Source organism: Scyliorhinus canicula, chromosome 5, assembly GCF_902713615.1.
Source record: "Scyliorhinus canicula chromosome 5, sScyCan1.1, whole genome shotgun sequence".
Taxonomy (NCBI): Eukaryota; Metazoa; Chordata; class Chondrichthyes; order Carcharhiniformes; family Scyliorhinidae; genus Scyliorhinus; species Scyliorhinus canicula.
In genome coordinates, this window is record NC_052150.1 from 94975898 (window position 1) to 95003120 (window position 27223).

Here is a 27223-nt window from a genome sequence, read left to right on the forward strand (position 1 = left end):
TAAAGTACATTCCAAAGGAAGAACCACTTTCAGAACTGGTACTTCACCAATTTAGACCTGATGGGTCTTATAGTCTGTATGCTTTGTTCCTTTTTAAGAGATTCTATAAAATGTAACATGTACTGTATGTCATTTATACAAAAAATAATGTCCTAGGATAATTGTACTTTCTATTTCATTTTGGCTGTTAATGTTTTTTGATTATAGAAAAAAAGGTAAAATTCATGTTTCATATTTTCACTGTTTTCCATTTGGCATCTGCAGTAGAAAGCTGAATTGAAATTCTGAGCAGAAACTGAAGTTACTTAAATGACAATTTTCTTTGATTTAGAGCTATCCAAATTTCTGTGATGTGTATGCGTTATCGAGCATTGCTTCAGGGGGCCAGCAACTAGCTGTAAGTGACTATTTTTAGTCTGCTATGCACAGCACTGTTTGCCTGACCTGCTTTCCAGCTGAAGATGTAGTAACAATAGAACTATCTTCACTTTAAAAAAAATAATATATATATATATAATCTGCATAAATGAACTGATTTTGGTGTAATAGGTTTATTGAAGTATTTTATATCAACAAAAAAGGTCTGACGTTCACTTATCCCTCATAGTTCACCTGCATACCCTGTCTTTTGGCAATCTAATTATCTATTTACAATGGTCATGCTGAGATGATGCTTAAAAAAAAATCTGCAAAATGCAAAGCAGTTATTCATTCTAGTTTTATCTAAGTGCCATTGGAATGTCGCTGGAGCGGGGGCACCTCACTGGACTTTCTTCTGTGCTCTTTTGCGGGCGGCATGGTAGCGCAGTGATTATCACTGCTGCCTCACGGCGCTGAGGACCTGGGTTCAGTCCCGGCCCCGGGTCACTGTCCGTGTGGAGTTTGAACATTCTCCCCATGCCTGCGTGGGTCTCACCCCCCACAACCCAAAAGATATGCATGGTAAATGGATTGGCCGTGCTTAATTGGGGGGGAGAAAAAGCTCCCCTTTTGCACGTAGCTTGCTGAAGTACAAACTGATAACAGAGATAGGGCATAATAGGGTCTTAGTGAATGGTAGGGCCAACACAGTTTCCTAAAGAAACAGGAATAACTTGGGAGGAGGTGATTTTGGGTAAAAACAAATGCAGAAAGCAACTGAATTGAGAGAGAGAGAAAACAGTGATAAAGAGAAAGTATGATTTTTTTAAAATTGCTATTTCTTAAAAAAAAATCTAGAATTTACTAACTAAAAGAATGAGTATCTATCCACGGTTTAAATCCTTCAATTCCGTGTCAGAGCACTTGACTGACACATTTATCAATTATCACATAGTTAAAAGGTGCTTCCTGTTTTTAGTCACCACACTTGACATTCATTATTTAGATTAACAAGCAGGTAATGTGCAAATGTTTGAAAATAATGGGTTGGCTAAGGGGCAGATGCTATTTGTACAAAACCAATAGGAAGAGTGACATAAATTATTAGCATATTCTGAAGATTGACAACTCTCAGCATTTCTCAAACTACTGAAGGCGATGAAATTGATTTGCATCATTAATACATCAACTTTACAGCAGAATCCAACCCATTTAATGGATGAGCCAGCACCAATATTTCTTCCTTCTTGTTTTGAAGATATGCATGTAGGAAAAAAAATCATTATTTCGCTCAAGATGTTGATGCTTTTTGTTATAGATTACCACAGTTTTTGAACCACCCAACAGAAGAATCTCTGAATTACTGAAATGTACTACGGTTGGCCTTGAATTATCAAAGGCTACTCTGACGAAAATAGCACCTTGTGTCAGTCACTCTGATTATAGTTGCCATCACCCCTTTGTTTGAAGAAGTGTCATGTCTATCTTTATACTAGGCAAACAATTATCTGGATCTGGTAACACTAGGAAAATTCTAGGAGAAAATCTGGATTTAATCCTCTATCGTGACATATTTGGGCATTTCACTTCACTTAATCCAGGACGTGAAACAGCAAATTCCAAGCAAATAACATGTGATGTTTGGATATGGATTAAAGCATGAGCAACGGGACCATCCTTTTTTCAAATGCATTCTTGGGATTTTGGCTGGAATCTCAAGAATTTTAGAGAATGACAGAACTAATTCGATCTTCAATGGCAAGATTTCCACCAACTCATTAAAATGTAACCAATTTCTTAATGCACAATAATTTAAGACTATCCAACTGCTGTATTCAAAAGAGCTGAGTGCCAGAGGTGAGATGAGAGTGACTGCCCTTTACACCAAGGCAGCATTTGACCGTGTATGGCATTGAGGAGCCCTAGCTATACTGGAGTCAGTGGGGAGTGGGGGAACTAGTTGTGGTCATTGGAGGTCAATCTCCGCTCCAGGACATCATTGCAGGAATTCCTCTGGGTAGTGTCCTAGGTTCAACCATCTTAAGCTGCTTCATCAATGACCTCCCTTCCATCATAAGATTAGAAGTGTGGATGTTGAGGGCACAGTAAGAAGTCTTACAACACCAGGTTAAGGTCGAATGGGTTTGTTTCAAATCACTAGCTTTCAGAGCACTGCTCCCTCCTCAGGTGAATGAGCAGTGCTCCAAAAGCTAGTGATTTGAAACAAACCTGTTGGACTGTAACCTGGTGTTGTCAGGCTTCTTGCTGTGGTCACCCCAGTCCAACGCAGGCATCTCCACATCATGTTTAGGGCAGCATGCTGGCACAGTGGTTAGCACTGCTGCCTACGACGCTGATGACTTGGGTTCGAATCTTGGCCCTGGGTCACTGGCCATGTGGCGTTTGCACATTCTCCCAGTGTCTGTATGGGTTTTTCCCCCACAACCCAAAAGATGTGCAGGATAGGTGGATTTGCCACGCTAAATTGCCCCTTAATTGGGAAAAAATATAATTGGGTGCTCTAAATTTATTTTAAAAGATGACCGATCCTCACGGCGCCGAGGTCCCTGGTTCGTTCCCAGCTCTGGGTCACTGTCCATGTGGCGTTTGCACAGTAAGAAGTCTTACAACACCAGGTTAAAGTCCAACATGTTTGTTTCAAGCACTAGCTTTCTACAAGTCAGGAGTGTAATGGAATACTCTCCACTTGCCTGGATGTGTGCAGCTCCAAAAACACTCAAAAAGCTTGACACCATCCAGGACAAAGCAGCCAGCTTGATTGCTCCCCCTTCCACAAACATCCAATCTTTCCACCACCGATGAACAGTGGCAGCCGTGTGTGTCTGCTGCAAGGTGCACTGCAGGAATTTGCCAAGTACCTCAGATAGCACATTCCGAACCCACGATCACTGACATCTAGAAGGACAAGAACAGCAGATACCTGGGAATCCCACCAACTGGAGGTTCGCCCGCAAGTCACTCACCACCCTGACTTGGAAATATATCGCCGTTCCTTCAGGATGTTGCTGGGGCAACATCCTGGAACTCCCTCCCTAACAGCAAAGTGGGTGTATCTACACAGCAAAGGCAACTCACCACCTTCTGAAGGGCAACTGGGATTGGGCAACAAATGTTAGCCTAACCAGTGACTCCCACATCCCGTAAATGATTTTTTAAAAAAATTCAATCAGACGTTTGCTTTTTGGATTCCTCCTTTTCAGAAACTTGCAGGATTAACTCTGCAATTGCACAGAAAAATGTTTTGAATGTGTGACATTACTGACTTGCATTAATTTGCAACATTCTCATGAGAAGTTGGGGGCTGTGCCGTAATAGTCTTTGGTGAATGTCAAAGAGGCACAGAAATTAGCTGTGGGCTTTCTGAAGTGGATTTCGAGCCTGAGCTGGCATCAGGGTTGAAGAATAGGTATGATGGAATTCAGCTGGGGATTGAGCACCTCTTGTGCAATAAGACATTTTTGGGTGCTATATGTTATATGAAAGTGTATTGTGGAGACAAAGCAATGGGAAACAGAATATTAACATGCCAGGATGAATAAAGGTTTGATCAAAATAGGAGGATTTTTGAATGGTTCCTAAAACTAGGAGGGTGAATGCAAAGGTAGATGAATTATGGAAGTATTTTGCATCGGTCTGAATTGAAGATAACAAATGTAACTCCTTTATTCAAAAAGGGAGGGAGACAAAGAAGGAAACAGGCCAGTTCGCCTAACATCCTGTCACTCGGAATATATTAGAAGCTGTTATTAAAGACGTTATAGAAGGGCACTGAATTCAAGGCCATTGGGCAGAATCGATACGGTTTTGTGGGAGGGAAATAAAGTTTACCTAATTTATTGGGGATATTTAAAGGAAACCCACGTGCTGTGGATTAAGGGGCACTGGTGGATATACTGTGCTTATTTTCTGAACACAATTGATAAGACACCACATCAAAGGTTATTGTAGAAAATAAACGCTCATCATGTAGAGGTAACATATGGGCATGGATTGAAGATTGGCCAACTAACAGGTTGGCATAAATAAGTATTTTTCTGGTTGGCAGGATATAACAATTGGTATGGCAAAAATAAGTGCTGGGGCCTTCACCTTTTACAATTTATATAAATGACTTGCATGAAGGGACTGAAGGTGTAGTTGCTCAATTTGCCAATGGCATTAAGGTGGGTATGAAAGTAAATTTTGAGGAGACAAGGAAGCTACAAAAGGCTGTAGGTTAAGTGAGTTTGCAACGGTCTGGCACATGGAGTATAATGTGGGCAAATGTGAAATTGTCCATTTTGGCAAGGAGAATAAAAAAGAAGCCTATAATCTGAATGGGGAGAGATAGTAGTGTTTGGGTGTAGAGAATCTGGGTGTCCTAGTGCATGAATCACAAAGGCTAGTTTGCAATTACACAGGTAATTGGCAAAGCCAAAAGAATTTTATCGTTTATTGTGAGGGGAATTGGTTATAATAGTCGTGAGGTTATGCTTTAGTTGTACAGGGCATTGATGCGACCACATTGAGAGTACTGTGTACAGTATTGGTCTCCTGTTTAAGGAAAGCCGGAAATGCAACAGGAGTATAGAAAAGGTTTACTAAACTACCAGGAATGGATGGGTTTCCTAATGATAAAAGCTTGGTCAGGTTAGGCTTGTACCTACTGGAATTTAAGGGGTGCCTTGATTCAAACCTGTTAAGATCCTGTGGAGTCTTGTCTGAGTGGATATGGTGAGGCTGTTTACTCTTGTTGGAGAATCTAGAATGAGGGGTCACTTTAAGAACCAGGGGTCACTCATTTAAGACATGAGAATTTTTTTAAGGTCTTTGGAACTCCTCAAAAGACAGTGGGAACAGAGCCTTTGAATTTTTTTTAAATGTTTTTATTGGCTTTTCGTTATTTAGCATCTGCGTATGGAGCACATTGTGAAGAGCACTGTCATAACGGTGCTAGATGTAAGACATGCCATAATAATCCAATTCTAAACCACTGAAAATATTTTACAAGTTTCCATCTGGGGGGGGGGTTGCTGCTGTTCTTTCTCCTCTTAACCCCCCCCCCCCCTCGTGTGTGTATACACCTTTTGTCTACCCTGTAACCTTGTGACCCTGCTTTTGGGTCCATCTCTGGATATACCCTCTTTCTCTCTCTCTCTCTTTGGGCACGGGCCATCTCCAACCTCACGTTCATGTAGTTTGGAGCATAGTCAGAGATTACAATTGCGAAGTATTCCACTCTTATTATCCCTGGAAGCACTGCTTTTAAACTCCATGCGTGCGTATACCTTGTGTACCTGGGAGAATAAGAACTCCTTCTCCCTTTGGTGTGTGAACCTCCACAGGTCCACTGCCATAAACATGCCTAGTTCTTTTGCCATGTTTTGAGGTCCTCCCCCGATTTGTGGTTTTCTCTGTCTGTGGGTCCTGTACACAGTTAAAGTAGTTTCCCCCTGGCAGTATGGTGATGCTGTGGTTAGCACTGCTGCCTCACGGCGTCGTGGTCACTGCTCTCTGTGAGGCCGCGGTCACCGTGCTCTCCATGAGCCCGGCCCCCGGCACGCCGGGGTTTCCCTTTGTCCAGGGGCCTCCCAACGTGACACTCTGGGATTTCCCTCTGTTTGGGGACCCTCTAAAGTGGCTGCTCTTGGTGCCATTTTGTTTCTTTCTACCATGTGTGGCCTGTGATAGCCAGCCTAGATTCTCTCCCCCCCCCCCATCCCTTTGTTCTCTTTCCCCCCCCCCCCCCCCATGGTGGTTCTTTCCTCTTTTCTCTCTCTCTCTCTCTCTCTCTCTCTCTCCCTCCCTCCCTCCCTCCCTCCCTCCCTCCCTCCCTCCCTCCCTCCCTCCCTCCCTCCTCCCTCCCTCCCTCCCTCCCTCCCTCCCTCTCTCCCTCTCTCTCTCTCTCTCTCTCCTCTCTCTCTCTCTCCTCTCTCTCTCTCTCTCCTCTCTCCTCTCCCTCCCTCCCTCCCTCCTCTCTCTCTCTCCCTCCCTCCTCCCTCCCTCCCTCCCTCCCTCCCTCCCTCCCTCCCTCCCTCCCTCCCTCCTCCCTCCCTCCCTCCCTCCCTCCCTCCCTCCCTCCCTCCCTCCCTCCCTCCCTCCCTCCCTCCCTCCCTCCCTCCCTCCCTCCCTCCCTCCCTCCCCACCACCACCACCACCCACCCTCCTAGCTATGTCCCGCTGGTGCTGTATACTCCTCCCCGCCTCTGTTGCCAGGTACTCCCTCCACCATGGGGGACGTGCCATGCTTCCCCCCCCCCCCCCCCAGCCACTCCTACCTCCTGACGCTAGCTTTCCTGCTAATGTGGTGGCCCCCCTCCTGCAGAAAGTCTAGGTCTCTGCCTCACTCGCTACTTTTCATCCTCCTCCTCCCCCTCTCCTGTGCTCTGCTTCCCTTCGGAGCAAGGTGGTGCAATCACACACACGTTATCTTTCAGCATTTCGGTATTTCCAGGTGACCGTTGCTGCCTTCCCAGCCATTTTCTCAGACAAATCTGTCCGTATCGGCAGGGGCCGTGAAGTAGTGTTCTGTGCCCTGGAAAGTGACCCACAATTTGGCTGGATACAGCATCCCAAACTTCCCACTTTTGAACAAGGTCACCTTTGCTCCGTTAAACTCCGCCCAGCGGTTGGCCAGGTCCGCTCCAATATCCTGGTCTATCCGAACCTGTTGTTCCTCCCAGGTCTTTGTCTGCCTTGCCCAGTTTAGGATTTTTTTCCCGGTCTTGGTACAGGCCCACCTTGGCGATTATGTCCCTTGACTGTTCCCCAGCCCTGGGTTTCAGCCAGAATGACCTGTGGGCTCTGTCTATCTCTGGCGGGTTGGGGAAGCTGGCTCTCCTCACATCTGGGCCATGTAGTCTACAGTGTTTGTGTCTTCGGTTCCCTCCGGCAGGCCCACTATCCTCCGGTTTTGGGGCCGGGCCGCGCCGCTTCTCCTGATCTTCTATCTTCCCCTTCCGCTTCTCCTGGTCTTCTATCTTCCATTTCAGTTCCCTGTGTCGTCACCAACCTTGCTATCCAGGTCTCCAGAGCGGCGATCCCGTCGCTCTGGTCTGTTGAGGCCGTTTCCAGTTCTTTAGTGGTGTTCCCCTGGGCCTCCAGTTGTCTCTCCGCCTTGTCCAGAACCACCTGCCTGGCAGCCAGTGCTTCTGTGACCACCACCTTGACTACTGCCTTTTATGCCGATCTTGATGTCCTCCTTGAGCTCCCTGGTGAGGAACCTCTTCCATCCGCCAACCTCAGCCCCTCCAGCCCAAGCGCCCCCCCCCCCCCCCGGCACTCTGGAGTTAAGTGTAGAGAGGTACCCGCCCCCTTGCTACCCTTCAGTGTCCCTGGTGCCTGGTAATGATTCGCACCTGGGTGACTTCCTGCTTTGGAGGGGTGTCGTGGAGGGAGAGAACTGGGAGGTCGCTGCATTCAACTGGAGGTTAAAATGAATATGAATTAGTTTGGATCAGGTTCTCTCCCTTCTGGGCAAGATCCTGATCATGCCACCTGGAGCGGGCCAGAAGAATGGGAAACTGATTTGTGCCATTTTTTGGGGGCTCCTGCAATTCTCCCAACATGGCAGAATTTATCCTAGGGGAAACGTGGCCAGAGAATTGTCCCCTATGTATTTAAAATGAACGTATATTGAATGATCTAATTGGGACAACATTTCATAACAGTTGCAAGAGGAAATTGATGAGCCTGATCCTAGAGTCGCATCGTCTACTGCGCACTCGCCAGGTGTTATCAGTCCTTGGACACCAGATCGCTGGCATTCCTTTCTCGAGCTTCTTTTCCGTGCCTCCTCTTGCTTTGGCTATCATCGAAGAATTCCTCCACGTAGGTCTCTCCTGATCAAGTGTCTCCCAGCTGTTAACATCTATGTTGCATTTTTTGTGGTAAGTGCTTCCTTTGTCATCTTCTTGATCAGGAGCCTTCCTTTAACTGGGCGAAGAAGATTTGCTTTGGCAGTCGGGACTCTGACATCCTAAGCACATGCCCGGCCCAACGGAGTTGGTTTCGGGTGATTATGGCCTTGATACTGGTGCTCTTGGCTCCTTCCAAACACGCAGATGTTAGTACACCTGTCCTTCCAGTTGATGTGGAGAAACCATCACAGACAGCATTGATGGTACCTCCAGAGCCTTGAGATGGGTCTGTACATAATTAAGTTTCTGAGCTGTGAAGAGTTAGGAGGATGACTACTTTGTACATTAGGATCTTTGTGTCAGCATGAATGCTGCAGTGGTCAAAGTCTCTTGTCCTTGGGCGTCTGAAGGAGGCGCTCACGGATTGGATACTATGTTGGATCCCCACATCGATGTCAGTCTTAGAGGAGGGCTGGCTCCCCATGTTAGGAAAAGTTTGATGTTTTGTCGGGTTTCTCCGTTGATCTTAATGGAGAGAGGGAATGGATCTTGCACTGGGGTGGGTTGGTAAAGGACTCGAGTCTTGTTGAGGTGGAGACCGATTCTTTGATATGCTTCCGCGAGGTTATCAAGCATGGTTTGGAGATTCTCTTCTGACTGGAGATGCCATCTAGTTTGGTTTGTTATAGTGTCACGTCTCTTTAATTCACGATAAATAGTTTTTTACTAGTCTCCTTCATGGCTTCAGGATATCTCAATTATGGAAATGTAATCACTCTAGTAAACTCGCAACAGCAAGTTTGCACACAAGATCCCACAACAAATAAATTAACTGTCAGATAATCTGTTTCTGGTGGTATCCAGAGGCTGGTTTAGCACATCGCTAAATCGCTGGCTTTGAAAGCAGACCAGGGCAGGCCAGCAGCACGGTTCAATTCCCGTACCAGCCTCCCTGAACAGGCGCCGGAATTTGGCGACTAGGGGCTTTTCACAGTAACTTCATTTGAAGCCTACTTGTGACAATAAGTGATTTTCATTTATTTTCATTTCATCCATTAAAGAATAAATGCTCATCAGGACATTGAGAAATTCATTATACAACTTTGTATAGTTACTCCAGGCAAACACCAAGGTCTCCGATTGTCGATGACCATACACTAGCAGCCGGTCCAGAGCTTGACATGTGATGTCCCCCCCCCCATCCCCAGATGTGGCACACACTGCCCACTTAGCTCTCACGCTCAGTAGCATTTTACTGTGTTCCATAGATTCCCTAAAGTGCAGACGGATGCCATTTGGCCCATCGAGTCTGCACAGACCGTCCGAAAAAGCACTCTAACCCAGGCCCACTCCCCTGCCTTATCCGTGTAACCCCACTCATTGATCATGGCCAATCCATCTAACATGCATTTTCGGATGGCGAGGAAACCAGGGCAAACCCATGCAGACACTGGGAGAACATGCAAACTCCATACACTGTTTCTCAAGGACGGAATTGAATCAGGCCCGTAGCTCTATAAGGCAGAAGTGCTCACCACTATTAGCAAATGAAGACTTGCTAAATTACATCAGCTAGTGCCCTTAAAAAAAATTTTTTTAAAGGGTCATGGTTTGCCCCTGCCACTGATAGTCCTATATTATGAGAGGAAGCATTCTGGAACAGATGCCCTCCATATTTCTGAAGAGGCCTGGTTCAGAAGTCCGGGTGAGAACTATGGAGCTCTGGGGTTGGGCAAAAAACTAAGTAGATTGGCATCAGAACTCCGCATCTGGTGATTGCCGCCACTTGGAAGATTTGCCCCAAAGTCTATAAAGCAGTGGTCCTGACTGACACATGTGAGTGAGAATTGGACTGTGTACCCACACCAAGAAGCTCAGCAACTTTCACTTGAACTGTGTCCAATAGCTTCTGAAGATTAGATGGCAGGACAAATTACCATGACACCGTGATCACCTGAGCTGACATGCCAAGCATCCACACCACATTGAGAAATCACAACCGAGTTGGGCTGGTCAGGTAGCCAGAACGCCTGATACTCGCTTACCAAAGCAAATCTTCTGTGGAGAACTCGAGTCTGGGGTGTGCATTCATGGCGGTCAATGGAAGTGCTACAGGATCGTTGATATCAAGTTGAAGTCTTGGAAGAACTCACCCAGATCGCTGCACCCAGGGAAGCCAAATAGAAAATGTTGCAGCCTTCATGAGATACCAAGAACTGCAGGGAGAGAATATACTGAACCAGCAACTTGTCCCAAAACTGGATTGTCTGCAACATCCTATTTGCAGCAGAACCTTCAGGGCACCGATCTGCCATAATACATGTACCCTATCGCACATCCAAAATGTTAACATGGCAATCTTTGCCTCAGAATGAACAAATTAAATTAATCTGAGAGGGTTTTAATATTTCATCTGAAAGTTTTCAATGGTTTGGAATTTAGTTGTGCTTCTGTCACAGTGGACAACCACTAGCTTCTTTACCTGAAATTCCTCGTCTGTTTGAGGTCTCTTCACCTTTTAAGTGACAACTAAGGTTTTACTTCACCACTTTTTACTTTGATGCATCCTGTAACACCAGCTTTAGTTAATTCTGAGCTGTTTGTCTCGAACTAGAGTTTGAATCTTTAAAATTTATAACTACTAAATTTAAATTTTATTTGCATTTAATTTTGTTTCAAATAAGCATCTACTTATTTTTTTGACGTTGCGTAATACTATATTAATCCTTTGCACCTTCTAATCTTTCTTTAATAAAAAGGCCTTCAGGCTAAATTAGATTATTTCAAAATGATAAATTGACACTGGATTTACACTTCTCAATGCTACACAATATAATAGTTCAATTGCAGTTAAATTTCAATTAAAATGGAATTTCCTACCTTTCACAATGTGGAAGCAATATTGTCCCCAAGGTCTGCAGTGTCTGGATCACCTCAGAGCAACTAGGGCTATCAGTGCAGTTTTGCCAGCCATAATCTTCCACATGCTGGGGATAATTTATTAGATCTCTGGGAAATTTTGAAAAATAAATCAGATCTAAAATTCTTAGTCCAAATGCATCTTACATGAACAGTAGCTTGAACGGGTGAAGGTACAAGATCTGGGATATATTGCTCCTTGACTTTTATCAGTACATTAACCTTGTATGCATGGTTACAAAGATGGTAAAATGGTTTGTATATTGAACTCCAAGCTTTGTATTGATAGAGCTGCTTTCCTGCAGTTTTATTAAAGGTTTTAATTCATAAACTGAATAGAAGGCTGTCTTTATTCTACTTGGTCCGTAGTAGGTCTAGCAGGATCAAATGACAATTTAAAAGCAGCATCACTTCTCTTGAATTTTTATTTTTAAAAATTTGAGTACACCTGGGATTTCATACTGTTATAGTATTTGTCAGCATGTTTTTATGATGTCGACTTATCCTTGAAACGTTTAGTGGGGCAGAACAGAAACCAGTTCTTGCATTCACTTTGCAGTTTGCTAGCACCAGTTGATCATTTCGAGACCGGAGAAAGAAAACAGCCTTGCATTTGTATAGTGATTTTCAAAACCTTGGGGCATCTCAAAAACACTTCACAGTCAATTAAGTACTTTACAAATTGTAGCTACTGTTTATAATGTAGGCAATGCAAATATGCAAACCTACACGGGTCTAATTTGCACATAGTGTGCCCATTACTTTTGCTATTGAAGTTGGTCATATTTTTTTAAAATAATAATAATTTTGTATGGGCAAATGTAAACTATGGAGTTGGGAAGGAGAAAGAGAAAGACTTTTAACAACTGATGAAAGGAAACAGAAGCAGTTCCTTGGAAGTGAACCAACTTCAAGAGCACGTCATCCAGGCAGTGTTTATTTCCCCAACAAACATCAGAGTTTGGAGAACAAAACATATACATTTAGGTTTTGACTTGATTTGTTTTCTCTTTTGGCTATTGCAATCAGATGCCCTTTTATCAATTAATATGTATGGATCTGTCGGCAGCTAGTTCTGTATACAATTTAAACAAATGGATACCTCAATAGGAAGTGGGATTTTATTTTGGGTTTAGTTTGGCCCAAGTTAACAATAGAGTGCAAGTTTACCATCTCCATGCTAGCGGAAGAAGGAAAGGAAATTGTGGAGAATGTCATATTAATTGGTTCTTGGCGAGCATCGAGACATGGGAAAATGTGTTGATGTAGTATTAAAATAAATGATCTGAGAATTTGTGTATAAACTATTAGTTGTGTTGTTTGTACATAATCTACTCTATATTAATTGCAGCAGCAGTCCGAATCTGAAACGGTTCACGTTTTCATCCCTGCCCTGGCTGTAGGTGCAATTATTGGCAAGAAGGGGCAACACATCAAACAACTCTCTCGCTATGCATCAGCTTCCATTAAGGTAACTAATACATTATATTGACTTTTCTTTGACAGACCTCTTTAAAAAATGGAGATACAGAAGCAAAATATTGCAGATGCCGGAAATCTTGAGATGAAATCAAAAAGTGTTGTAAATTTTCAGCAGGTCGGGTAGCATTTGTGGAGAGAAAGTGTTAACATGAAATGTCATCTTAACATGCCATTTTAGGGGGGCAACACGGTGGCATAGTGGATAGTACTGCTGCCTTATGGCACCGAGGTCCCAGGTTCGATCCTGGCTCTGGGTCACTGTCCATGTGGAGTTTGCAAGTTCTCCCCGTGTTTGCGTGGGTTTTGCCCCCACAACCCAAAGATGTGCAGGGTAGGTGGATTGGCCACACTAAATTTCCCCTCAATTGGCAAACAGTAATTGGGTACTCTACATTTATATTTTAAAAACCATGCCATTTTAGCACTGTACTCAACAGATTCTGCCTGACCCTGCTGACATTTCCAGCAACGTTTCATATTAAAAGCTAAGTAAATTGCAATCATTTTGAAATGCTTACAGAATACTTTTGTTTAAAGCTGCATTTGATATGCCTGTGTGTTCAATTACTTTTTTTGTTTTATTATTTTTGACTATCCGCCAATGTGCTTCTTTTATAAACTTCCTGAGCATTAATGTTACCCTAGTAAATCCCATTATTTGATCGTTCATCTTTATTGGATCACCGAATAAATATCACCTAAGCTGACTTGAATTTAATTGTTTAGAACATAGACTTGATGTGCCCGTTACCCATTCCCAATTGTCTTCACTCCACCAGTGGCAGTCAAGCCTTCAGCTACCGTGACTCTAAACTCTAGAGTTCCCTCCCGAAACCCTTCTGTGTGTATATCTCTTTCAAGAAGCTCCTTGAAACCTGTCACTGGCTGTTTCCACCCCCCCCCCCCCCCCCCCCCCCCCCCAAAATAAATACTTGCATGTCTTTGTGTGCATTTTTATTTGAAAAAACCTCTAATGAGGTGCCTTGGGATGTTTGACTACATTGAAAGCACTAAGTAACTGCAAGTTGTTGGTAGCTTGAAGTATGTTGCTGCTGGGTATCCTTTAAATAGAGTATAGTGCTTTATTTGAGCCCCGTCTTTGAGCATTCATCTCCATTTACTGCATTCGTAGAGATATGCCAGCTAAAATGTGAAAATATATGGGTTAACTCATCACTGTTGACTGTGTCTAAATCAAGATGGAATTGAACAAGCTTAATCAGATACACTGTATTCTGTACAGTAATTGTGAAGTGTCTAGGATTGTGGGAGAAGTTAATATAATTCTGGCAAATGAAATTCTTCAGTGCAGGTGATTTGTAATAAATTTAATCAAAAAATTAAGTGGTAATGCCATTGAACATCATGGGGAGATGCTTAGATTCCCGTTAGAGATAGTCATTGCCTGCCACTTGAGAGTCCAAGCCTTAATGCTGTCCAGATCTTGTTGCATATGCATAATCATAGAATCCCTACAGTGCAGAAGGAGGCCTTTCGGCTTATCGAGTCTGCTCCGACTCTGTTTGAACTACCTAGGCCTATTCCTGCAATCCCACCATAAGGGGCAATTTATCGTGGACAATCCACCTAACCTGCATATCTTTGAACTATGGGCGGAACCAGGAGGAAACCCACACAGACCCAGGGAGAAAGTGAAAACTCCAAGCAATCACTCAAGATCAGAATCTAACGCGGGTCCCTGGTGCTGTGAGGTAGCAGTGCGAACCACTGTGCCACCACGCCTGCTTCATGTGGAGAACAGATTCTTTGCAGGGAAAATAACATGAAATTTGAGTGGAAGGAAGAGTTAACTTTGTGTTGGTTGATACTTCTTTGTATGATCATTCTCTAAAGGTACTCTCGGTATTCATAAATGTTATATTGCAGATTGCTCCTGCAGAAGGCCCAGATGCTAAACAGCGAATGGTGATCATCTCTGGGCAGCCTGAAGCTCAGTTTAAGGTAAATTCTCTGAAACAGTATAAATCTGCGAATCCTTTTCTTTGCTGTTTGTATTTAAAATGTTGAGGGTTGCTTGGGGGTTGGTGAGAGGAAGGAATTGTTGGTCAGGGGATTTACATTGTATTTGTTACTGTTGATTGGTTGGTGTAAATTTGGATGAAAATGTGAAATAGGAAAATAAAAATATTTATTAAAAAAAAACAACAGTATAAATCTGCATCAGGAAGCACCGTTCAAATCAGACAGGAGTACTAGATACAATCCATGCTTCATGCACAAGCTCAGTAAATATTAATATAAAGCTAACATCAGCCTTGATGGTTGGGACAAATTAGAACCTGCTTGGCTGTCAGAAAAACTTATTTTTATAATTTTATTAAAAGTTTTTAAATTTCAGCGTACTTTTTGGATACAAAATGTTGTCCTCAACCTGCTGAACAATTGAACATGTTACTGATCTGAGCCCTTCAGCAGATTCTGTAATGGTCAAAGTTGTGGCAGTCTATTCCATTATTTTAATAAGAGTTGGGCTATGATTAAGTAGATGTCCAATATTTTTGTTGAACACCTTTTTGTGGAGCAGTGCTAAAGGGCGGCACAGTGGTTAGCGCTGTTGTTTCACAGTGCCAGGAACCCAGGTTTGATTCCCAGCTTGGGTAACTGTCTGTGCAGAGTCTGCACGTTCTCCCCATGTTTGCATGGGTTTCCTCCGGGTGCTCCGGTTTCCTCCCTCGAGTCCCAAAAGACATGTATGTTAGGTGAATTGGACATTCTGAATTCTCCCTCTGTGTACCTGAACAGGCGCCAGAATGTGGTAACTGGGGGATTTTCACAGTAACTTCATTGCAGTGTTAATGTCAGCCTACTCGAGACAATGATAAAGATTATATAATTCTGACCTACATCATGCCTTAAGTTACTGCCATAATAAATTATTGGAATTTCTGCATCATAAAAAGTTGTCAGCAAATTCAGCCCACTTCCTGTTTAAAAGTAAGAGCTAAATTTTCCACCTGTGGTCACTTTGGTGAATGTTTTAAATTTCAGATTATTGTCACAAAAATGTTGCCATGTCAAAGTGGTAGACAATGTTCAGATCTTGGAATGGGAACTATTGCAGTTGCAAAATATTTTGTTCCGCAGGCTCAAGGCAGAATCTATAATAAACTGAAAGAAGAGAACTTCTTTGGACCCAAAGAAGAAGTGAAATTAGAGACCCATATCAAAGTGCCAAGCCATGCTGCTGGTAGAGTTATTGGGAAAGGAGGCAAAACGGTGAGTACTGGGTTGTCGTGAAATGTATACCTTGACTCTGGAATAAATCCACTTTAATGTTGTTGTAGTCGAGAGAAATGAGGATATGCAACTTATTTGCCCACTCTGTACCATGTTGTGATTTGATGAAGACCAACACGATGCATCCCACAGTTTGGTGTAATTGGAAAATTTCAAAATCGTGCCTTGCGGTGTCCAGCTCCTTTTTTTTTTTATAAATCCATGCTGAGTAATTCTGGTTATATTCTCTGCCTGAAATTTACCAATAACATTGAGATAACTATAACATTGAGATATAACTGTTCTGAGGGTTCCAATTAGTCCAATCTCTGTGAAGGTAGGAATTATGTTGATCTCCACTCCTGGCACTTTCTTTTCCTGTTGAATTATATATCTATACTGATGTCTCTGCTGTTTGAAATAATACTTTTGGATCTTTTATAAGTTGGATCATGAATTCAAAATGTTTTGAAATATTTGAAAGTATATATATTCGAAATAATATGTATGTGCATAATATGGTTGTATTTAAAATATTAAATATATACTTGAAACATAATGTGTTTGTATGCCCATGTGAGTAATTTAAGTTTGTTAATTAAAAAGGTAAATGAACTACAGAACTTGACCAGTGCAGAAGTAGTAGTTCCTCGTGATCAAACACCAGATGAAAATGATCAGGTTATTGTGAAAATCACTGGTCACTTCTTTGCAAGTCAGGTAAGATGATGTAACTGTCTAATTTCCTGTTGATTGATTTGCGTCTTGCTATGTCCACCTTTAACATGATACACAAACTCTTCATTTGGTAGGAATGTTTCTGTGTACACGGGAACTGAATGTGGTTCAACATTTTGCCTCGCTTTTCAATATTTTATGATGGGGATATCTCTGCCGGGGCAGCTAAATTCTGTTGCGATATATCTATCTGTTAAAATTCAACTCAAATTTGACTATTTTACTCCAGTAATTGGGCTGAATTGTTGGTAGCAGTGCAGATCTAGCTGGATGAGTTCTTTCTTCCAGTCACTAGCAGTTTAAAAGAAAACCAATCAGATGTTGAGATTACTGCTTAAATCTGCACCAAAAGACGAGGAAAGAGACTGAATATGTACAATCTGCAGTTGGATTGGATTTGTTTATTGTCAGATGTACCGAGGTACAGGGAAAAGTATTTTTCTGCGAGCAGCTCAACGGATCATTAAGTACATGAAAAGAAAAGGAAATAAAAGAAAATACATAATAGGGCATCATAAGGTAGTGGTTAGTAATGTTAGTCTTAGAATTCTAAGATAAATAAAAAGAGGATCTGTTAGGGAGAGTTCGCAGAGAGTTGCCTCGCGGGGTTTGAAAACAACTTAGTTAGGTGAAGTATAAATGAGCAACTGTGCAGTGTCAGCATTCTCAATGGGTAACATTGACGTACCATCAATTTAGACTGACGAGAGTCAGAATAGTAAACTGTGGCTTTAATCAGATACCTGCTGGCAGCCAGTCCCAGAATGAGGGCAGGGCTGGAGGTTAGCTATCTTTATATTTGAGCCCAAGGGGCGGAGCCAGCAGGGATAAACCCAGACATGTAACAAACAGTAAGTACAATAAGTAAGAGCAGCATGTGCAATATAATAGTGGTTCCATGCATCGGGAAGGACCTCCTGCCAGCGGGAGACAGGGAGACTTCTAGACCGTAGGGCAAGAAGGACGGCCCTCCAGACTGTCCCGTTCTCCCTCTCCTCCTGTCCGTTTCCCCGGTGGTTGTAGCTGGTCGTCCTGCTGGAGGCGATGCCCCTGTTGAGCAGGAACTGACGCAGCTCACCACTCATGAAGGAGGACCTCCGATCGCTATGGATGTAAGTGGGGAAACCAAACAAGGGGAAGAGGCTGTGCAGGGCCTTGATGACTGTGGCAATGTCAGGGCACGGGATGGCGAAAGGGAAACGTGAGTACTCATCAATGATGTTGAGAAAGTACACATTACGGTCAGGGGAGGGAAGGGGCCCTTTGAAATCCATACTGAGGCATCCAAAGGGACGGGTGGCCTTTTCCAGGTGTGCTCTATCCGTCCAATAGAAGTGCGGTTTGCACTCTGCGCAGACCTGAAGTCCCTGTTCATGGTCCTGACCTCCTCCGATGGAGTAAGGCAGGTTGTGGGCCTTGATAAAATGAAATAAACGGGTGACCTCCCGGGTGACAGAGGTCATTGTGGAGGGCCTGAAGTCGATCTACTTGTGCACTGGCATATGTACTGCGGGATAGGGCATCTGGGGGCTCATTGAGCTTCCCAGGTCAATACAAGATATCATAATTATAGGTGGAGAGTTTTATCCTCCACTTTAGGATGTTGTCATTCTTGATCTTGCCCTGTTGCGTATTGTTAAACATTAAGGCAACCGATCGTTGGTCAGTGAGAGGAGTGAATCGCTGGCTGGCCAGGTAATGCCTCCAATGTCGCACAGCTTCCACAATGGCCTGGGCTTCCTTTTCGACAGAGGAGTGTTGGATTTTGGAGGCATGGTGGGTACAGGAGAAGAAAGCCAAGGGCCTGCCCTCCTGGTTGAGGGTAGCGGCTAGAGCAAAGTCAGACACATCGCTCTCCACCTGGAACGGGATTGGCTCGTCTACTGTATGCATCATGGCTTTGGCAATATCTGTTTTGATGCGATTGAAGGCCAGGTGGGCCTCAGCCGTCAGGAGAAAAATTGTGGTATTTATGGGTGGGTGGGACTTGTCCGCATAATTGGGGACCCGTGGGCATAATAGGAAAAGAACCCCAGGCTTCTCTTCAGGGCCTTGGGGCAGTGGGGGAGTGAAAGTTCCAGGAGGGGGCTCATGCGGTTGGGATCGGGCTCTCCGTTTTCCACAACGTAGCCAAGGATGGTTAGGCGGGTTGTGCGGAAAACTCATTTCTCCTTATTGTATGTTAGGTTAAGGAACTTGGCGGTATGGAATAAATGTTGGAGGTTAGTGTCATGGTCCTGCTGGTCATGGCCGCAGATGGTGACATTAGCCAGATACGGGAAGGTGGCCCGCAGCCCGTACTGGTCAGCCATTCGGTCTATCTCCCGTTGGAAGACTGATACCCCATTGGTGACGCCGAAGGGGACCCTGAGGAAGTGGTAGAGGTGGCCATCTGCCTTGAAGGCAGTGTATTGGCGGTCCTCCAGGTGGATAGGGAGCCGGTGTTATGCGGACTTCAAGTCCGTAGTGGAGAAGACTTGGTACTGCGCAATCTGATTGACCATGTCAGATATGCGGGGGAGAGGGTACACATCGAGCTGCGTGTACCAGTTGATGGTCTGACTGTAGTCGATGACCATCCAGTGCTTCTCCCCAGTCTTGACGACCACCTCTTGGGCTCTCCAGGGGCTGTTACAGGCCTCTATGATCCCTTCCCGCAGGAGTCGCTGGACCTCCGACCTGATAAAGGCCTTGTCCCGAGCACTGTATCGTCTGCTCCAAGTGGTGATGGGCTTACAGTCCGCGGTGCGGTTAGCAAAGAGTGGGGGTGGGGTGCCCTTAAGGGTCGAGAGGCTACAGACGGAGAGAGGGGGCAGGGGTCCATCGAACTCCAAGGTAAGACTTTTGAGGTGGCATTGGAAATCTAGACCTAGTAGTAGGGCAGCGCAGAATTGGGGGGCGATGTAGAGCTTGAAATTTTTGTACTCGAAGCCCCGTACTGTAAGGGTTGCAACACAGTACACACGGACGTCCACGAATGTGATTCGGAAGCCAGGGAGATTTTCTGGCTCGCGGGTAAAATTAGGAGGGAGCAGCGCCGTACCGTACCTGGGTGAATGAAATCTCTGTGCTCCCGGAGCCGAAGAGGCAGGTCGTCTCGTGGCCGTGGACGGCCATCATGGATTTAGTGAGGTGATGAGGTCGAGATTGGTTGAGGGTGATGGAGACGAGCTTTGGAAGGCGGGTGGGCTGATCGAGGGTAGCGGAGGCCAGCGTGCGATCTGGTGAGCAGGGGTTCCGGGGGGTGGTGGGCTGATTCCAAGATGGCGGCCCCCATGGGTCGCACGTGGTGGGTGGCATCGAAGATGGCGGCCCCCACGGGTCGCACGTGGCGGGTGGCGTCGAAGATGGCGGCCTCCACGGGTCGCACGTGGAGGATGATGTGGAAGATGGGAGCGGTCCCTGTGGGCTACACACAGTGCTGCTGGGTTTAGAAACAGGTCAGGCCTGGCAGACTTTAGAGAAATGGCCCTTCTTTCCGCACCCGGTGCTGATCGTGCTCCTCGCTGGGCAGCGTTGTCTGGGATGCTTACCCTGGCCACAGAAGTAACATGTCGGGCCTCTGGAGTTGGCGGGTCGCTGCGCGGCACAGGCGTGTGGCGCCCCCGAGTCGGGTGATGGCGGCGCCCACGACGTCCACAAGGGTGCCACATGGTCGGAGGTGCAGGCATCCATGTTATGGAAGGCCACTTCCAACAAGTCTAAGAGTTGAACTGTGTCTTGGAGGTAGAGTGTACCCCCTTCTAGTAGGCGCTGGCAGATTTAATTAGATTTTATGCTTGCGACGTTGGTGTCCCAGATCAGCAATTCGGTGTGCTTGACAGCCGATACCGCCTTACCACTGCAGTTCCGGTCGAGTACCCGCAAGGCGCGCAGAAATTCAGCTTGTGATTCTCCGGGGCGCTGTCACCTCGTGGCAAGGAGATGCCTAGCGTACACCTCGTTGACTTCTTTAACATACTGCCCCTTCAACAGCGTAGGTAGAGTCCCTGATAAGAAGGAAAACTTGTGGGCTAACCCGGGAGTTCAGGACTCGCAGCTTGTGGGTCTCAGCGACGGCGGTGGCGGAGGAATCAATGTAAGATTCGAAGCAGCTTAGCCAGTGTTCAAACGTGGCAGTGGCGTCGGCTGCTTGGGGGTCCAGCTCCAGGTGATGAGGCTTGAGCGATGGATCCATCTTAAAATTTTAGCTGATTAAATTGATGCACCATCAATTTAGACTGACGAGAGTCGGAAGAGTAAACTCTGACTTTAATCAGCTAAAAGACTAAAAGCCGGTCCCAGAATGAGGGCAGGGCTGGAGGTTAACCACCTTTTATACTTGAGCCTGAGAGGCGGAGCCACAGGCGGAGCCAGTGGGGACAAACCGAGACATGTAACAAACAGTAAGAACAGTAAGTACAATGAGAACAGTATGTACAATACAGTGGTTCACCATAAGCATTCTTACTTTAGAGGAGGTGTAGGTTCAAGTCCCACACTAGGAACTTATACAAAAATGTATGCTGACACTCGAGACAATTACAAGGAGTACTGTGCTGTCTGAGGTATTTGGATAATATGTTAAACGGGGGCCCCATCCACGCCTGAAGGTGGATGTTAAGAAGAGGAGGTGAGTTATTCCCATGACACGGCTAATATTTATCCCTCAACCAAAAATCACAAATTAATTCTGATCATTATCACCATTGCTGTCTGAGGGAGCTGCGCTATGCACTGCCAGCCGAGGTGGTCGAGTCAGTCATTAGGGACATTTAAGCGCCTCTTAGACAAGCACATGGACAGCAGTAAATTGAAGGGATGTAGGTTAGGTTGATCTTCGATTAGGATAAATGGTCAGCACAACATTGTGGGCTGAAGGGCCTATACTGTGCTGTTATGTTCTAAGTTGACTGTCCAGTTTCCCACATTGCAACAGTGACGACACTTCAACCACCATTGGTTGTAAAGCTACTTTGGGATGTCTATGTAACCGCAAGCCATGTTTCTTTTTTCTTGCCAGCCACCCTACCTCCCCTGGTAGACTCCTCTTGGCCATCCTCTGAAAGGCTTAATCCTTTGACCTGTCTTAAATGGGAGACCACTTATTCTGAAACTGTGACCTTACTTCCAGATCTCCCCAAAAGGGCCAACACCCCTCAGCTTCTGCGACCTTTGGTCTCTCAGAATCTTTTATGTTTCAATAAGACCACCCCTCAAAGTACAGACCTAATCTGCTCAACCTTTCCTCAGAAGACAATCCTTTGTGAATCAACCGTCTGAGCTACCTTCAATGCAAGTATATATACTTCCTCAAATAACGAGATCCAAATAATTGAGGCTCACGTCCCAAGTGGATCATAAATGCTGCTACAAATCTCATTAGGTCCTTGATTACTGGGGAAAAGCCCAGCTTTTTGCCTTCTGTTATGAAGACAGAGACACAAAATATTTATTTAATATTTCTGCATTGCTTTATTCTCTGATAGTGTTTCCTGACTCAGGCTCTCGGGGACACACATTTACTCAATACTAGAACTAGGGACCCAGCACCACACCCCGCTCGTTGCTAGTCACGGTTCGAGAATCTGAAAATCATCCATTTATGCTTGTCAGTTTGTGCCTCCATCGTATCGCCTGTCTCGATTTAACCTAACTGCTACTTAAGCCTTCCTTTTAATGGAATCCTTACAGTGCAGAAGGAGATCAAGTCTGCACAAAAGGGCAATTTTCATATGGCCGATCAAGCTAATCTGCACATCTTTGTTCTGTGGGTGGCATAGTGGCACAGTAGTTAGTACTGCTGCCTCAGCGCCAGGGACCCATGCTCAGTTCTGACTTTTGGTGACTGTGGAGTTTGCACTTTCTCCCCGTGTCTGCATGGGCTTCTTCCACAGTCCAAAGATGTGCAGGTTAGGTGGATTAGCCATACTAAATTGCCCCTTCGTATCAAAGGATTTGTAGATTCGGTGTGGATACGGGGATAGGGTGGGTGTCTTTCAGAGTGTTGCAGACTCGTTGAGGTTGAATAGCGTCCTTCTGCGTTGTTGGGGCTCTATGGATGCCAAGGAAACTGGAGCACCCGGAGGAAACCCACGCAGACACTGGGTGAAAGTGCAAACTCCACACAGTCTCCCAAGGTCGGAATTGAACCCAGGTACCTGATGCCGTGAAGCAGAAATGCTTGCCACCATGCTGCCCTAATGTACGCAAATTCTCAATTAGTCTACTTTCTATTGAGAAATAGAACCCTCCATGGGGAAAATTGACTCATCCATGGCAAGTTATAGATTAGTGATGGTATTGGCTTAAAGGCAGAGTAGTAAACCTTAGAATTGTGTGGATTTTGGACACCAGTAAAGGTTGATATAAAAATTGACAAGAGGGACAAACTAGAATGTGATGGAATGAGCAAGACATATAAAAGCAGATTGCAAAATATTTTACAAGTATGTAAAAGAAAAAGTGTAATGCAAGTAAATGTTGTGCCCCTTCGAGCCCAAGTCAGGAGAAATTGTAATGGGGAATAAGTAAATAGCAGAAATGTTAAACAAATTGTGTCCCTGTCTTTACTACAGAAGAGACACTGTACAAAAATAATGGGAAACGAAGGATCTAGTGAGATTAAGGAAGTTGAAGTAATTAATATTATAGAGGAAAGAGTACTGGAGACGTTAATTGGGACTGAAAGCTGACAAATAATCTCGACTGACGACCTACATCCCAGCGCACTCTGGGATGGCTGCGAAGATGATGGATGCGGACTTCTGGTGGCGGCGGTGTGGTGAGCAGTCACGCATGCGGTGGTTCCCACCAGGGTTTTATTTCTTTGGCCCTTTCTGCCCAGGAAGGATTTTCAGGAAGGAATTGGTGTAATTTGATTAAATAAGCCCCCTTCGCTTGAATAATGTTCAGCACAAGTAGTTCAAAGCAAGGGGTCTGGCAAGGGAATGTCGATCGATTATAATGTTCCTAGATCCCCAGCAGGGGGAACATGGCATCGGAAGAGTTTGTGGCCCCTCTGAGACGTTGGTTAGCTTCCTAACCAATGCATTTATGAAGCAGCGGCAGGTGTCGACTGAGGAGCTGCAGAAGGCAATGGAGGGGACTTTGGCCCCAATTTGGGCAACCGTGGATAAGATGGACCAGCAGATAGAAGTACATGGGGTGACAGTAAGGAAGGTTGAGGTGGCACTCTCTGACAACAGTGATCAGATTGCCTCCTTGGAGGCAGAGATGGTGGAGGAGCAGTGGGCGCGAAAGGCCATGGTTCACAAGCTGGAACACTGCTGTAGACTGCAAAACTTAAGGATCATCGGCCCTTGGAAAGAGCACCCTACATAAGCCCAGGCCTCCACTTTAACCCCGTAAGCCAGTAACCCCACCTACCCTTTTGGATACTTAAGGGGCAATTTAGCATGGCCAATCCACCTAACCTGTGCATCTTTGGACTGTGGGACAAAACCGGAGCATCTGGAGGAAACCCATACAGACATGGAGAGAAAGTGAAAACTCCGCACAGTCACCCGAGGTCGGAATTGAACCTGGTACCCAGGAGCTGTGAGACAGCAGTGCTTGCCACTGAGCCGCCCCATGTTTTGAAAGTTGACGGGAAAGGGGGTCTTCTTGACCCCCACCCCCCCCCCCCCCCCCCCCCCCCCCCCCCCCCCCTCCCTGAGTTGGATCGCACCAATAGATTGCTGAGGCAGAAGGCCAGATCGGGCGATTATAGTCAGGTTTCAGCGATACCTGGCAGGTCTGAGGTGGGCGAAGGACCATCAAGTCTGTAGATGGGAAGGCCAAGCCATCAGAATATATCAAGATGTTGGGGCAGAGCTGATGAGAAGGCGTGCAGTGTTTAATGAGGCCAAAGCCTCACTGTACAGGAGCAACGTGAGGATTGGTGTGGTGTGGCTCCTCTTTGGGTAACTTTCGAGGACAGAGACTATTATTTTATTGCGCCAGAGGATGCAAATGAGTTTGTCAGGAAGCATGGATTGGGGGAGAACTGAAAGTGCTTGAGGACTGAGTTTGTTCATGAAGTTCATTTGTATTTGTATCTTGTGGGGAATTTTTGTGATGGGGAGGGATTGGGTTCTTCCTGGGCTTGTTGGTGGCTATCCATTCTGGGCGAAGTTGAGGTTTGTACATTGCACTTGTGTTATTTTGGGGGGTGGGGTCTGGGTTTCCCCCTCTGGTTCTGATGGGGGGTGGGGTCTGGGTTTCCCTCTCAGGTTCTGATGGGGGGCGGGGTCTGGGTTTCCCTCTCGGGTTCTGAACTAAAGTTTTTGGTTTGGGTGGAGAGTTGATTGTTGATATATTGTTGTGTTGACTTTGATTTTTACCCTGTGCGGTGGTCACCCTGCTAGCCGTGTAGCTAGTTGATGGGAGCGGAGAAGGGGAATGTCTGGCAGCATGTTACCATGGGGGCTGCTTTTTTAATTTTTTTAAGATAATGAGCTTAGGCTTTTTGTTTCTGTTTTGTTTGGGATGGGGGAGGGGCTTTTAGTTCTCTTGTTGATTTGTTGGTATTTAGGGTGGGTTTAGTAGGTGGGAGGGGAGACTGCTGACGATGATGCTTGTTGGTGCTGGCTTTCTGGGGAGGGGGTGTTGGTGGTCACCTTGAGCGGGCCTGAAGCTGGTACAGCTTTAAGCGCGACTGAATTGCCTCCGGGTAAATATGGCTAATGCTGGGTTGGGCCGGGGGTTGCCAGAGGCCCCCGATCTGGTTGATAACCTAGAATGTGAGGAGATGAAATGGCCCAGTAAACAATTCTTTTGATTTGGTCCTGCATTTTATGGGGGAATGTGGCGGTGATCTTGAGTGGGCCTGGCGCTGGCGCAGGTTGAGGCACTGCTGGATTGCCTCACAGGGTGGATATTAGCACAGTGGTTAGCATTGTTGCTTCACAGCTCCAGAGTCCCGGGTTTAATTCCCAGTTGGGTCACTGTCTGTGTGGAGTCTGCATGTTCTCTCCGTGTCTGCGTGGGTTACCTCCGGGTGCTCTGGTTTCCTCCCACAAATCCCAAAATACGCACTTGTTCGGTGATTTGGACATTCTGAATTCTCCCTCTCTGTACCTGGACAAGCGGCGGAATGTGGCGACTAGGGTTTTTTCGCAATAACTTCATTGCAGTAAGCTTATTTGTGACAATAATAAAGATAATTTTATATGGTAGATATGGCTAATCCTGGATTTGGGGGGGTTGCCCAAGGCCCTGATCCGGTTGATAATCTGGAATATAGGGGGGTCAAAAGGTCCTGGGTCTTTATGCATGTTTAAGCACTTTATGTTTGAAGGAAGATTTTTTTTTACAGGAAACCCATTTAAGAATTAAGGATCAAACGAGGTTGCGGAAGGGATGGCTGCGGCAGTTTTGATTGTAGGGCATGAGGGTGGGGGGGCAGTCGGTGTTGATTAATGAAAAGGTGGAATTTTCTGTGGCAATATATTGACATTCTCTGGTGGAGAGTATGGAGTAGTCTGGGTTGTTGGGCACGTTGGTGGCGCTGGCCAATGTGTATGCACTGAACTTGGATGACAAGGCATTCATTGGCACGGTGTTGGCCTCCAGTGTGCTGCCCTTGGGTTGCAGGATCAGATGCTATCAAGGGAGGGAGGGAGGGAGTCGGTGAGGGTAAGATGTCTAAGATTTATAAGGAGCTAATGGACTGAGAGGGAGCACCGATGGGAGAAGTCAAATGGAAATGGGAGGAGGAGCGTGGGTGTATGGAATGGAGTGCGGGATGTGGGAGGAGGCCCTGAGGAGGGTGAATGTGTCCTTGTCGTGCGCAAGGGTTGGTCTTCTCCAATTTAAGGTAGTTCACAGGGCACACATGATGGTGGCTAGGATGAGTAGGTTTTTTGAGGGGGTAAGAAGATGGGTGTGGGGTTTGCATGGGGAGGCCCGCGAACGATGTTCACTTGTCCTGGGCATGTTGGAAACTGAAGGGGTTCTGGCAGGGATTCATGGACGTAATGTTCAGGTGTTGAGGGAAGAGTTGGTACCAAGTCCAGAAGAGGTGATATTTGGAGTGTCGGAAGGCCCGGGCGTCCAGGGGGCGAGAGACCTCGATTTTTTTTCTTGGGAGGGACTCGGAGCCACCAAAATCAGGGGTGTGGGTGGGTGACCTGGCGGAATTTCTGAGGTTGGAAAACATTAAGTTTTTCATGAGCGGGTCAGTCGATAGGTTTGCCCAGAGATGGAAGCCATTCATCGACGACTTCAAGCAGGATTGAGGTGTCAGCGGTGGGAGGGGGGATGGAGAAAGACTTGTGTGGAAGAACGAGTTGAAGAGCACTGTCATTGGCACCTCTTCCATTCTCGCCGGCCAGATACTCCATGAGCCCAGTGTTGTCATTACATCTCCTCCTCTCGCACTCCTCTCTCTCGCACTCCTCTCTCACTCCTCTCTCTCTCTCTCGCACTCCTTCTCTCTCGCACTCCTTCTCTCTCTCGCACTCCTTCTCTCTCTCTCGCACTCCTCCTCTCTCTCTCGCACTCCTCTCTCTCTCTCGCACTCCTCTCTCTCTCTCGCTCCTCTCTCTCTCTCTCGCACTCCTCTCTCTCTCTCCCTCTCTCTCTCTCTCGCACTCCTCTCTCTCTCTCTCTCTCCTCTCTCTCTCTCTCTCGCACTCCTCTCTCTC

General features: G+C 45.8%; 1 protein-coding gene across 4 annotated transcripts in view; it reads left to right on the top strand.

Moving 5' to 3' along the window:
• igf2bp3 (insulin-like growth factor 2 mRNA binding protein 3) overlaps window positions 1-27223 on the top strand; it is a 199928-nt gene that overhangs the window by 167255 nt on the left and 5450 nt on the right. The window contains exons 11-15 of one of the 4 annotated variants that reach the window (XM_038797406.1): window positions 332-397; window positions 12493-12609; window positions 14508-14582; window positions 15726-15857; window positions 16464-16577. In XM_038797406.1, the coding sequence (XP_038653334.1) occupies window positions 332-397; window positions 12493-12609; window positions 14508-14582; window positions 15726-15857; window positions 16464-16577 (504 nt within the window). Of the gene's footprint in view, window positions 1-331; window positions 398-12489; window positions 12610-14507; window positions 14583-15725; window positions 15858-16463; window positions 16578-27223 lie in introns of all 4 variants that reach the window. The other 3 variants (XM_038797405.1, XM_038797407.1, XM_038797409.1) reach the window with 3 other exon arrangements.